At 38.9% G+C, this 14,204-nt stretch overlaps 1 protein-coding gene across 2 annotated transcripts; it reads right to left on the reverse strand.

Annotated features, from left to right (window-relative positions):
- Positions 1-7,092: 7,092 nt before the first annotated feature.
- On the reverse strand, positions 7,093-13,071 carry LOC111245005 (Golgi resident protein GCP60-like). Of its 2 annotated transcripts, none has more exons than XM_022792691.2 (4): positions 12,913-13,071; positions 12,157-12,324; positions 9,117-9,332; positions 7,093-8,624 (listed from the first exon to the last, which is right to left on the reverse strand). In XM_022792691.2, the coding sequence occupies exons 2-4, from the start codon at positions 12,307-12,309 to the stop codon at positions 8,415-8,417; spliced, it is 579 nt and encodes a 192-aa protein (XP_022648426.1). In that variant the 5' UTR covers positions 12,310-12,324; positions 12,913-13,071; the 3' UTR covers positions 7,093-8,414. The 2 variants fall into 2 exon arrangements, with proteins under 2 accessions (XP_022648426.1, XP_086836753.1); XM_086980627.1 differs by lacking the exon at positions 12,913-13,071 and adding an exon at positions 12,668-12,872.
- Positions 13,072-14,204: the final 1,133 nt, after the last annotated feature.

Genomic DNA, 14,204 nt, shown 5'->3' on the forward strand with positions numbered 1-14,204 from the left:
GGGGAACGATGATGGCAGACACAAACCTACTTGTACACATACACCTACAGACAGGCAGACAAGGCCCTGGACCTAACCCTACGCTAGGGCCGACTCAGCCCCTGAAAAGAACGAACATGTTGCTTAGCAGATTGAGAGCGAAGATGACGCGAGGCTGCGCAATCAGGGGGTTTCTTGCTGTTAAAGAATCGATAGCAGTTGGCGAAAGACAATGAGCAAGACAACAAACAGTAAGCGAGCGAATCAGAGCGACAGGGCTATTCACGTTGAGCTGAATTTTTGTACAGCGTTTAAATCGAGTTACGAACAATGATATTAAAGAGGCTTCAGAAAAGGGCTTTCTGTCTAATGGAATTCATAGATGTTTTGTAAACACTTTTAGCTATATATGACCTTTAAACCTACCCGAATGAATCGCTGTCCTGTTGTTTGTCTAGCTAGTGAGCTTCACTTACGTCTTTTGAACAGCGTATACAGGGAAAAAAGCATATGGTATACAACTGAAGAAACATTGGCTTTTGTTGAAGAGGTAGCTGGGCTTACGGAGGAACTCTGACTTTTTTGTATTGTTAGGTTACATGTCCTGTCTATCTCGTATTTGGATTTATGCGCAAATACTTTCTCTTGAGTGAATGCAAAACCTTCTAGCCTTAATACTTGAATCGCTATTACTCCGCGCTTGTCATTGCTGATGCTTGCTTACCACATTTCGACAAGGGATCTAGTAAACTGGATATCAACTCGAAATGTCGGAACCGATAGGAAGCCGTCCTTGATGAATTTCCACCCTAACAGCCAATTCTACCTAAGTAACGGTTTTTAATTACATTGGGTTCTACTGGTGCCCTTTAATGCATGTCTTTGAAGTTCTCACCTAATGTTAACTACATACATTGGGGTAAATAAGCGTCGTTTTCCATAGATCCTAATTCAATGAGTGAACCAATGATCCACGTAAAGTTTTCTCCTAAAATCTTCATCGAAAAACTTGAACGTACATAAAGTTTCCGATCATTACTTTTTAGAATAATGTCTTTCCAGCCAGTTCCTCCGTTAATTCGGTTCGATCGTCGACTAGTATATAGTAGTTGTTGGGATTACGGCTGTCGTAGGTGGAGTTTGTTGTTGTTCATGAGATATTATTGGGGGTTCATTGTTTTGAAGTGGTCAGGTTGAATTGGACTTTTTGTCGGAGATTTATTTGATTTTATGAGAAGTTTCAGAGTCTTACGATTTTATGAATATAGGCAGTACTTTATTTTTTCTGGGGTGATATGTCTTCCAATATCCATGTGGCAATGGAGTCACCACTTCTAAACTTACTGGTTTAATGGTAGATTTCAGGGTCTAAATAGTAGTTCTGCGTGTGCCTCAAATATCATTCCATAATTCCAAATTTTTCCATTATTTTTCTCAAAATGGTCCACTATTGTCCTTCCACTTCGTTCGGCAGCTCCATTAAACTTGGCGCGGTCAGAAGGAAGATTTATAAATTATAGTTTTTTTTCTTCCAGAAGCGAGTTACCCGCCATTGTCCAAGACGAGCATTTTAAGATATTCGATTCGTGCAGCTGTCTGCCTTCAGTTATTATTTTTTTGACTTAAATCATTTTTAAAACGTATATTAAAATTAGTAGGTAGTAGCTTTGAAGTAGCGCGGTATGCTCAATACGTAGACGATCTTATGGCGATGCAAAACCTTCCATGAATGAGCTATTGCTTTTGGTGAGGTGTCGCTGTGCTTCACACAGGTTGAACGACTCTGAGTTGCTTTTTTGAGACCTCGTCTGACGAGCTATCATTTTAGCTGTATTCAATTATCCTTTATGTGGCCCTTGTGTCCAAATTTTTTGGCTATGTAGATTTCATGGCCTTTAAAAGTAACTTCATAAATGCTAAAGCATTCCGTGGGTGGTGCTTTGAAGTACATTTGTAGTTTGCCATATTTCGGTAAAAGTTGAATAGAACTTGCGCATATTCATCCTCTTGAATTTCTGGTCCCACGTTTTCTCAAGCGATTGGTGTTGGTTCCCATCGATCTATGAAAACGATTTTTGTTCCCTGGTGATGCACGATATTAAATACGTCCATATTCGATACTATATGTGAATCGTGAGGGCGACAATATTTAACGTTGTGAGTGAGACGGGGGGTCAAGCCTAGAACTGTTCTACCGGAGGCAAAAATAAATAATGGTGGCTTGTTATTCGTAACTTATGTAAATTTTTTCTGTGCAGGTAGATTATACATCGACGAATGCCCTCTTTAGTAACCAAAGCTTCACGATCATACTACACGCATTGTTAGAGCGTCTTTTGCTTCATTTAATATTCTTAGTAAGTAGATAGCCTTAGGTCCTTCTGTTCGATCCGGATAACGGCGGGACAGGATGCCAAACGTATCATAAGGTGAAGCATCTGAACTACTGTTACCATTTTATTTGGGCCGTAAGATACCGAGTGCTTGATCCGCTTGCTTTTAATTTTTTCGAAAGATTTAATTCTTTCCTCGGTCCAGTCACATCATGTCTTTGGTTAGAGTAACTCATAACGCGATTCTGATACATCAGTTATCCGTCGAACGAAGGGGGAGTAGGACTGCAGAAGGTTTAAGAACAAACGTGGTCTATTAGCTTTCTCTGAATTTGGGGCTTTCACAGATGAGGCAGTTCTTCTCGAGCATTTTGTGATTCCGTTTGCTGATTATTTGAAACTACACATAGTTTTACTTCATATTGCATTGGTTTACACCATTATTTTCGTTAAACCATTCTAAACGGTGTACCGCTTCTTCTGACCAGCTGAGGTGTCTCTCCTCACTGTTGTCAACGGTAGTCAGCTCGTCCTAATAGCCGATAACTCCTAGAGTTCTCGATAGTATGTATGGTTTTCTGCCAAATAGAAACTTATTTAAAGAGTCTCATAGGTGTCCTTGTAAAACAAGAAAACAGTTTTATGGGTGTTTAGTACAGGATACTAGCGGCTTGCTTACTTTATGGGATAACGTATATGACGCTCCAAGCATTGATCCACTTCGATTGTCAACTACTTCTATAATTCAACGAAGTGCGTGTATTAGTTTCTGCGCCGCAACCAACGTAGAGACCGACAGCGCCATTTGATCTTCCCCCCGGATGTGTCCAGTCGTTATATATTATAAGTTATAGTATTCCTTGATTAACTTTTTCTCGCAGTTCGTGTTGTGTTGACTTAGTCGAAATACGGTTTGCGGAAGTTCGCCGCGAAAGTATATCAATAGCTGAGGTATCTAATACGTTGTCGATCCTGAGCATTGCAATTTTCCTAAATTTTTCAATGGCAATTCTGGATATTAATGTTGAACGTCTCTATCTATATTCTTTCTATGTTTGACTTTCACGCTAACGTATGAGTGTAATATCAGTGGCTTGAAAGGCTGTGAATATAGGGAACTTTTTTAGAAAACTGTAGAGGGACATTGTTGATACTTTTGTTCGTATATCAACTTCTATTTTCATATTTTAGCTTTCAACCACAGTTGAGGGAGACAATGGAGCAGTGAACGCATGAGCAAAAAATTCAGCACCGGTTTGTTGAGTACCCAGTTAAAGAACCACGGGGTCCTTGTTGAGATCATTCGGAATTGTCTTCTAGTGTCTGTGTGATCCAGTTATAGTGGTGAGCTTTTCCCTCAAGAGCAGTGACGAACCTTTGATTACCATGTGCTCTTTCTGGAAGACTGTTTTGTGTTTAATTCTGTCGAGTAATTTAATTGGAAGCACAGTTCTGTGGGTGTTATCAAGGAGAAGTTGAATGAAGATAAGTGGTGGTTCTTTAATATACATGTAACTGTAATTTACGCTAGCTGTTTGGACCTAAATGTGCTATAAATAGGTCAGCGTGATGCTCTACCGTGTATTGGAGCTTGGGATATATATGTAATTCTACGTCTCCCTATCTTTATCGAAAATTGTATGAGTGGTGTTTGCTTGTGCTAGTTGAATCTTGACACTCGTAGACGGATTCATCATAGATTTAAACTCCTGAAAAGTAATTGCCTTTCCTTGCCGTGTCCTTTCCAAATCCTTGCAGCCGATTAAGAACTCTGTGTACCTCTGTTATCCTGTTCAGACTAGGGTTAACTGTGATGTTTATTCATATAGATACTTTGAATAAGTGGTACTACCTACATTTTTCTTTAGAGCAAGCATTTTGATGTATTATAGAGGTTGAACTGTTATATCGGGAGTCATTTTTGGTTGACGTTCCTAGTAAACGGCAGGAGCACTGAAGCTATGAAGGTGAGACAAATCTACAAAACCAAGCATGTACAGTTACATAGTGTTCGCCTACGGTTGTGAATGGTTTGATGGGGGCCGGATAGTTGATACATTGTTAGGGCCGATTAGCTTATTCTTTGTATTTGTCACCGATATTACAAAAAGATCTATATTAATTAAGGACTAAGTTGAGTAACTGACTACTTCGATAACATCACCAACGAATTAGTCCTCTTCAGGGTGTGATTACTCTGTGGCAAATGAAGCCTAAGCTTCGCGCTTGTATTAAACATGTTCAGCGGTAAAAAATGAAATTGTAAGGCACATTAAAGAAAAAGTAAAAGGAGCACTTAGGTACTATTAAAGATCACATATATTAGACTGGGCTAAAAATCCGGCTACTAGCTTACGTGAAACTGCCGAGCATGACCATTGAACGTCTACATTCTTCCGGCTTTCCTGAGGTCCTTCAACCAATAGATTTGAGGTGAGTTTTTCATTCATTCGGTACCATGTAAGCGACTGATTGGTCATGGGGGCATTGTGAGAATTGTCGTCATCTGCAGGTTCATAAGTCGGTATTCTGTATTTACATAAGTTTAGAAATTCCGTCTTTGTCATCAATTTCTATTGCCCGCCTACTCTGAAGAGGGTAGAAATCTACATGCGATTATTATTATTCTACTATGGATCTCATGGTTGAATGATGTTAATGAATCCTACAGATACGAAGATCTAGTGAAAAAATTAAATCTTCTCTTTTATAGGTTTGGGCGATGATAGTAGTATACATGCGGGCCTTTAACAGTTTTTCTCTTACAGAGAAAAACATTTTCTTTGATAGATATCAGCAGTAAGATTATTCAACAACCAGGATCCTCAGACATAATATTTGACACAATCTTTAGAATGGTACCTATTTTAAAAAATATAAACTTGTTAGCTGTCCACAGATAAAAGTGAGCTACGCATCTGTTTCGACACAGAAATGCGTGTATATTTATGAGATGTACATAAAAAATTTCCTACTGTGCTTTCTGTATTTTATTACAGACGTTCTTCAGTATAAGATCACACGTTGACCATATATGCAGCTGCCTCTGAAAATATTCCCTTCTAAGACCGTACGAGGTGGTGGTGGCCGTTTGCAGCAGTTTTTGAGGTTTCGGATTCACGCTTGAGACTAGAATATATATGAATTTAAATATGCATTGTACTTCATAGGGCCTCTTGGAAAGATGCTTCACAATCATTGCCATCTAAGTATTATTACAGATGTTACCGAACATTTCTTTGTATAACATTTTCTTGTTTGTAAATAATAACCCTTCAAGGTTTGTTCTGCTCGAAGCGTTGAGAAAAGACTATGGCGCGCTGTTGCGGGGAATTTTACTTTCATAGTACATTTTGTTTCTTCATCACAGCGTGTTTCGCATCATTTCGGAACATGGATAAAAGGTCAGTGCGGTGCTATATATCCTAGATCATCGATCGATCTAACAGATTAGAAGTTATTTTCCAAAGTGGATGATTCCCCGCGTAGCGCAGATGTGCTTGACCCACTTCGATTGATAGACACTGACCTCGTATAGCCCTTAGCGCATCGTCGTAAGCGACTCGGATTCGGAGTAAGACTGATTCGTAGTTATTCTCCTAACCACAGTTCATCTGGTTGTTTAGGAGAAGCTCTCTAGAAATACGGCACGTGCAATGGAACGCGCATGCCTTAGCGTAGCTTCGTAAGGAGTCCTGAGCTGAGCGCTTCGAGGCTTCAAATACGGATCTGTGAATGTGATATTGCAGACCTTAATTCCGCTAACAGCTAGAACTGGGATCATATGAGAGTCGTAACTCAACGTCTGTGATACCGAGTGTTCAGCTTAGAGTCGATGGAAGTTTTCTTTGTATTTTGTTGTATGAGCTCAATTTTCGCAGCCTTATCGCTTTCACTTCAGTGGTTCTTCACGCAGCCAAGCTTACAAGCCAAGAACTATAAAAATTATTAAAGCAGTTTTCGAGATTCTTCGCGGACATGGTGGCTTCTAGAAGAACTTGTCCACACCGTTATTTCAAAAAAAAAAAAAACAGTTGGAATGAGCGACGACGGCACGTCATAATTATTTAAACTGAATGATATAATTTAGCCGAAAGTCGCTTGCCGATTTTATCGTTCGCCTAAAACGCGTTTATAGAAAGGATGAAAAAAATGTCACATAAATATACACAGCTCGTTGTGATATTTATATGATTCGATTTGTTTCGAAAGGAATACACCGTTCAAAACTGAAAAGGAAAGGCAAAGAAAGGAACGATCGTTTCGGGGAGCCGGTTCTGCCGACGTATGATGAACATAAATTAGTGCACGATTATTTTGATTACGGAATTAGTTATTAAGCGATTTAAACAAAAAAAAAACACATATATGGGAAAAGTATATAATAGTATATATGGGAAAAGTGTATAATAGTATATATGGGAAAAGTATATATATGGGAGAAGACACGGGCCACTTACGACGGCTCATTGTCGCCATATGCAGCCTGGCTAAGTCGCATATAGAGACGACTTTCCTTCGTCTGCTAGGCTTTCCCTGTTAGATAACTTCTTCGCATTTATGTGAATGGCCCATATAGATACAGATCTTTGTCAATCATCTTGTCTTTTTTAAGCATTCTCCAATGTAATAGACGCTTCCAATCCTACCGTGGGCAAACTGCCATGTGTTACGATACGTCTAAGCGGAAGCGTACCTCCTGGAGCTAGTCAAATATTGACACAGGGACATTGCTTTCGTCTTACCTATACACAAAAAAAAAACATTACACCTGTGGCAATTCTGCTTAGAAGTCTGTCATGCCGAACGACATGTTGACAAGCCATGAAAAATCTCGTTTCTTTTCAGGATGTTTAGTCAGCTTATGGGACACTCAGGCTTTTAGTTTTCAGCAAATTATTCAAATCTCATGATACTGAGGTATCAGTCGATGGCCGCGTAAATGCAATTTATAATCTTAGCTAATTCATGAATTGCTTGAAATCAATGAACGATCACGACGGGTGTATTCTCCTATTCAAAACGCCATTCTTCTAACCCGCAAAGGAAATGTATACGGTTCGTTACATAGGGTCGACCCTGAACAGGGCATAAATGTCTCGTCCTGCTTCACTAGCGGTTTAACTCTATGTAACAGTGAACAAACATACATAATATAGGAACGATAAAAAAAAAAAAGGTAAAGCTATTTGTGTTCCTACTTGATGGTACATTGCCTGCAGGCTAGCTACGATAATGAACATCGTCGTCGCACCAACGTATGAAAAGCTTCTATCTGTTCATTCAATCAGTGATTTTGATTATATTAGCAGTTAATGCAAATTGCTACACGTTTTCGTACCGTATCTTTTTTTTCTTTTTTTTTTTTATTCTTTATTTAGTGAACCGTCTGGTGGCATTGTTCATTGCGCCTTGTTGTCTTACAGCTTTGGGCTATTGATTTACTAAGAAGATCATGTTGGTTGCTAATACAAAATGCATACTCAAATGTTCAATGATCGAACGGAAAACGCGACAAACATTATTTGAAGGACACGCCTGAACCTCTTTGTTAGCCTATGTCCCCTTACTCCCGATGGCACAATTTTCTCGTGGCCCTGTCTACATAGACTGGGAACTTGGTCAATACTTTCAAACCGATCTATCTCAATGACAACAATTGTCTCTACATTTCAATAGACATGAACGAGATACGAGCCAGCTTGTGATTCAGCTCATTTAACATTGGATACGATCAGCGCTAGTAATTATCATCAGGCTTAAGCAAGTTTCCCGTATTTTTACCAAGCAGTCTGAGTTTAATAGCCGGTAAGCCTATGATACTCATTTTTAATTAGTAACAAACGGAAATCCAGTAACCGTAACAGCAGTAACTACAACAGTAACTTTGAATGCCAGTGGTCGCATTCAATTGCTGCCTAACCTTTTTTCGACGGAAGGTGGCGGGCTGTCATCGGGTTCTGTTCTTATTATTACAGAAGCATCATGCGATGAATTTATAAACTAAAAATTCCTTATAGATATATAAATCTGGACTTATGTAAGCATAATCAGCCTGTGAACGGTGGTGCATAAACATTGCAGGATTCGATACACGTCCAGTTACTTTCCATAGTATGCACGATAGTAGACAATCTTCGTCCGGAATAGTGAATAAGAATTATCAAACTTAAGTAAGTAAACACCTCGGCCGGGATACTTGTGGGATCCCATGATCACCTCTTGGTGGCTGTTCCTTCGGTAGGTAGGTAGGACGACACTTGTCGGATGATCCTCGGTTCTCTGTTCTTTTTTTGGAGCTTCTATATCATTCTGAAAGATCAGTAATAAATGCTGCGTCATAATTTTGCTTATGAGAGTTTATTACTTTTAAATACTGTATGCTCACACATATTTATTTCTACAACTTGTATGAAAAGCTGACCTAGGCTAGACAGTTTATGGTTCGTCAGTTTGAGATACTGATTAATGCAGGTTTTTTATGTTGAAAGCTAAGGCTATTTATGCAGGATTCATCGCAAGTAAAGAATGAGGCTCACGCAGTAAAATTGTTCAAACCGCTCTGAATATGTTGAGTGACCCCTTTTTCTCTACAGTAGCTTAAACTAAATAAGATAAAAATAAAGTTTCTTGCATTCTCGGAAGCATTTCTAGATCTGAATACGACAGATAAGTAAGTTAATGAGACTGCGTACTAATTCAAGTCATTGACACTATGTAAATAAAAATCACTAGTCGCGCTTAGTTTAATTTCTAGTTGGTTTGACCGAATCGAAAAGGACATTTTTGCCCAGATAAATTTACCACATCTGTGAGGTATTCGTCATCATCCCAGAAATCGTCATCGTCCTCACTTTCCGAATCGTTAACATCAAGTGTTACTTCGGGATCAGGACACTTGTTCCATTCGAAGGAGACACCAAAAGCCAGATCGTAATCGTCCGTAGCAAACTCCCAATAGATGTAGCGGCCATCATCGGCCGTTGGGATTCGAACTGTCAAAATCTCCCCATTGCATACCTGAGAAAATATATCAAAGGCCTGTAAGTTGGCCGTCTTTATCCTGTTCGAACAGCCTAGCACCCAGCATTTTTAAAGAGGTTTATTACAGACCTGAACCGTAAGGACATAAAATTAAAATTCTGAGTATTATTAGTTCTGGCCCGAATGCGGAAGACGTAGTAGCCTAGCACAAGGCGCTAAAAAGAGCGAGAAAATCCCGCATTGCTTTTTGTGATCAAAAGTCTGATATAGACCAGTAGCGTACTACCGATCCATTCTTGATTTACGATAGAGTTCTTAATAACGGAAATAATTGGTGTTTCTCGGAGGGGGCGCATGTTTCATATTACGGTATCTATTTAATTATTTTAAGTCAAATTGATATGTATCTGCATATATATATATATATATCTGTCATGTATTAGGCTATAGTATAAATCGGAACTGCTTCTATAACATTGCCGCTTTCTTTTTCCTCTTAACTATTTGTTCTCCATTGTGATTAATTGAGAGGATCGCGAGGACTACTTGAATGCATTTTTAAAGCAAGACGGCCGGCAATCGACTCGATGCGTTGCAGTCGCATAAATATCACCAGACATCTTCAAGCTGTGGTTTTTATTAAAAAATTAGGAGCTTGGGTACCCATGAACTGAGCAAAGAACACAAACCAAGACGGCTTATTATTGCCTTTTAATCTCGCCCGGCAGCAAGCAACATGCAACCACAATGACAGGTATTTTACCGGTGACGAAAGGCAGTGTTTCTATATGGAGTAAAAGAAGAAATACGTAGCTCTGGGCTGGCAAAATTCTATAAACCGAAATGTGTTTGAGAGGGCCAGGGCTATTAACGCGAATATAACCAAAAAACATCGACTGAATGAAACTGCTCAGCAGAAAGGACTGGATAGACGACAAGGTAATGTCACCTTTCTCCAAGCCTATGCCTGACCGCATACATCAAAAGTTGTCAAAGTCGCCTGCAAGAACCTGAGTGGAAGGTTTTTTTGAACCGATCATGCTCAATAGGCCCTGCGCCCACGAATTACCACTTATAGTTGTACGGATTGCTGTACAATTGACGGGGAAAGGGGCCTTAGAAAAACTGGGAGAAACTGGGCGAACCCTTCAACACCGAGCCTAGATTAAGTGAATAAACAAATTAAAAGGTTGCAGAGAACGACGACAAATATATAATAAATTATGTTGTTTGTAGAATCCAAGTAAAGCGCTGCATTTTTTGTTAGGAGAAGAAATCATCCTTACTTATGCGACACCCTAATTTTACCGTATATATGATTAATACGCTGCCACAGCGACATACCAATAAAGAATATATATATATTTATACATACATCTTAGCATATATTCTGTGATACTATTGCTTTTTAAGTGGCGCCAATGGATAGGCCACAATATATTTGCCTTCTGAACTGTATCACAGATATGTCTACGTGTGATGTCTTAGTTAAGGGAGATAAAATATGTAATCGGAAAGAGGCAAATTATAAGCGCAAATATCGTATTCGCTGTGAGTTTTTGTCTCTCATTGAGAAGCAGCTAGACAGGATTCAAGGTACAGCCTAAAGAAGTAGCTTCCCTGCCAACAAGAACCTAAAAAATCCAGCGTCGATGCCTTTCTTGTTACCCATACTCGATAATAAAAACGACCTCTAAACTCAAGTACTGCCTTCAATATACCTATAAATTGTTTGCACTTCTAGTGTGAGCAGCCAAAGCGGTTAATCGATCCGTAATAGGACCAAAAACGACTCCAAGGATATGATACAACCTGTTACTCCTAAATGCGAAGCCTTAGGTTACTTAGTTACTTGTTATGCTTTGATAATTGTAAATGCCAGGAGAAACGTCACAATTTCTTAAAATTTGCATCTAACTTTGCAAGACTCTTATTTTTCAGAAATTGCCTTATTGTTGCTAGGTGTGACAATAGCACTTAGCCAAATACACCGTTTGATGTAATCCCTCAGATTTTGACAACAAGTATTTTGAAGATGCGCTATTGAATGGGTTCAGGTCAGTCCCGAATTGATACCAAGGCTTTATGACGAAATAGAATATGTAAATGTCTGGGAGAATTTAAAATCCACCTATTATGCATGTCTCTGTCCACATAAACGTAAGCAGTCCTCTTCGTGATGAGCAATCTTTCAGTCACTAAAAAGTTCACAGATACAGGAAAAAGAAAGACATAAAAATTACTTTTTACAGCCGCCAGACATTTTAATTTTGACTTAAAAAGAAGACGACTATATATATCCTACAACTAACTGTACAATCTCTGACTGAATGGTCCTCCTGGACACCTTTTGTAAAAACCGTCGAGAACAGAGGCATAGTGAATTGGAATTGAGCAAAAAACGTTAAGCATAATGGAGCAATGGCAACGTGATCGCTTAACAGTAGAAGGTATACAGGTTTTAATTTCGTTCGAATTTTGACATACAGACACTTTGATTTTCCTGTGAAAGTTCAGAAAATAATATAAATGTATATAATACTCCTTTATGCTGTTAACTGACATTATTCTTAATTAAACCACAGTTTATTTATTTATGGGTTGGGTCTCTTCCTCGACCTTTTTCTGCAAACACTTATCAATCGATGCTCGTATTTTTCTTAGCAGTGCACCTTTTATTCAATAGCGACCGTCTAATATTCGTACGAAAAGACTTCCAATCCATCATTTGACACGATAACTAGGTGGACACGAATCACCTTGCTCGTGACTTCAGTAAGCTTACATTCCAGTTTAAAGTACTTTTTCTATATATAAAGCTGCAATAAAAAAAATCGGTCAAAGTTTCTAACAAACTCACCTTGAGCATTCCAGTATTGCTTGTTTCGATCTCGTGTTTGAACTCTTCGATGTTCCCTCTAGTCCACACAAACGGATCAGCGATAGCCGGCAGCTCGAAAATGTCCTCTTCCTCTGAATCGGAACTTTCGCCATTCGATGAGTATAGGCTCATTTTAATAGCTTTCGTCTGGTGACGAAATAAGTCCGTCTGGTGAGTCTCTTGTTATGCTAAGCCTTATTAGTAAGCCTTTCAAGTAGATGAATTAAACTTAGAATAGAAGTTAAAGTATGCTCTACTAATGACGTTGGTACGGGAAGTAGATCAAGCTGTGGCTCAGATGCATAGTATCCAATGGTTCTCGATAATTTGTGAAGTTGCACATAATGAAACCAAGTTAGAATGCGTACGTTTACTGGAGAAGCCAGACGGCTAAAAAGAGTAGACATATGAAATCATGAAGCCTGAACAAAGTCTTATATTAACAATGATTTTAGCTGTCATCTGAAGAAACATTTTCGGAAACTCTTACCCTTATGGTTCAAAAAGTATCTGATTTTGTCAGAATCGGTGAGAGGGGTAAAAACTTCATGGGGAAAGAAAGAAAGAAAGAAAGAAAGAAATATATATAGAAATGTGGCTCGAATGCTTTCGCAACAGCCGTAAGCAACAGGTTGTGCACTGCCCGTCTCGTTGCCTATACATGGTTCTCTTAACGATACAAACACGGGGTGATTTCCACACACGCAAAATATAAAGTAACAGCACAATTCTTACTGGCTTCCTGTGTTCAGTCTATTGATGTTCCTGTTACGGCAAAACCGTAGCCTAACAAATGCCTTCGTACAGGTTTAGGGATCGTAAGAACGCAAGTACGAGCTGTTCAGCGTCCGTAGCGTTTCAAGGGACCCGATCGAACGTTACTCGACGGTTTCCAGGACAACTGACTCAATAACTTACAGATAACGAGAGGGCTCTTCTCAAAGAGACAGCGTTCAGAACGGTTAATGTGGCCAAATTCATAGGGCAATAGAAGCTTTGCATCCAATGGTCGCAGCCACGACGAACGGACAAACAAAAGACACACTGACTAGATCCCCAAAGTCTTGTCGAGACGCCTGTTATGTCTATTAACATATTTATATAGCACTACTGTTACCATCTTGTTACAGTTAGACGCCTCGATGTACCCCATACATTCTTAGTTCGTCGCACGAAAAGATATCGGTTTGTTTTTATTTTCAGCCATAATTGTTATTCTTTATTTTTTTGTTTGTATTTTAAACTCGTCTTAGGTTCTCAATGAGAAACACTTCGAATCACTCGAACAGTTGTTCTGGTTACTAGAATAGTTGGCTCAAAGGCGTTCGTTCCTATTATTATCATTATTCGTTGGTAAAGTCGCAAAAATCAACACGAAGTCCTTTTGTGGCATAACGAATAGGTTGAAAAAAAGAGAACTAGAGATATATCGATTTAGCATAGAAGTATCTGCTATAGATTAAATAAAATGCTCGCTTCATAAAAGCTAGCAAGAAGGCCTTTTCGTAATTCTACATGTAGGAAATTCTGTGCCTGCATTGATTTGTCGGAGACATTGATGGATACTTCGAAATACTTCAATTGAGTAAATGTGACGTGTCCTCGACTTCCAAAAAGGGTAATTTTTCAGGTACCGCTTAACAAGTAGAAGTAATTACGGTCACACATAAGCTAAATAGTAATGACTACGTAAATTTCGAATACGGTTTCTACAAGCGTTCATTTAGGTGATCCAATTAGCTGGACATGAAAGCCAGGCACCTAAATGTCCGGTATTCATGACAGGCTTGATATTGGCGATCTTGTTGAACTATTTGTTTCGTGGGTAGAATAATATGATTATAATGATGCCCCACAGCCGTCACAACAATGGATTCCTTTTGTGAAGAGTGTTTAAATGAAACCCATTTTACTCCGCTGTGGTGCCTAAGATAAGCTAGTGAAATTCTCTCATAAATTTTATGCTTTAGAAAAAATTAGAAAAATTTATTTATATACATATATATATATATATACATATATATATA

This window comes from Varroa destructor, unplaced genomic scaffold (genome assembly GCF_002443255.2).
Source record: "Varroa destructor unplaced genomic scaffold, Vdes_3.0 BEIS01000002.1, whole genome shotgun sequence".
NCBI lineage: Eukaryota > Metazoa > Arthropoda > Arachnida > Mesostigmata > Varroidae > Varroa > Varroa destructor.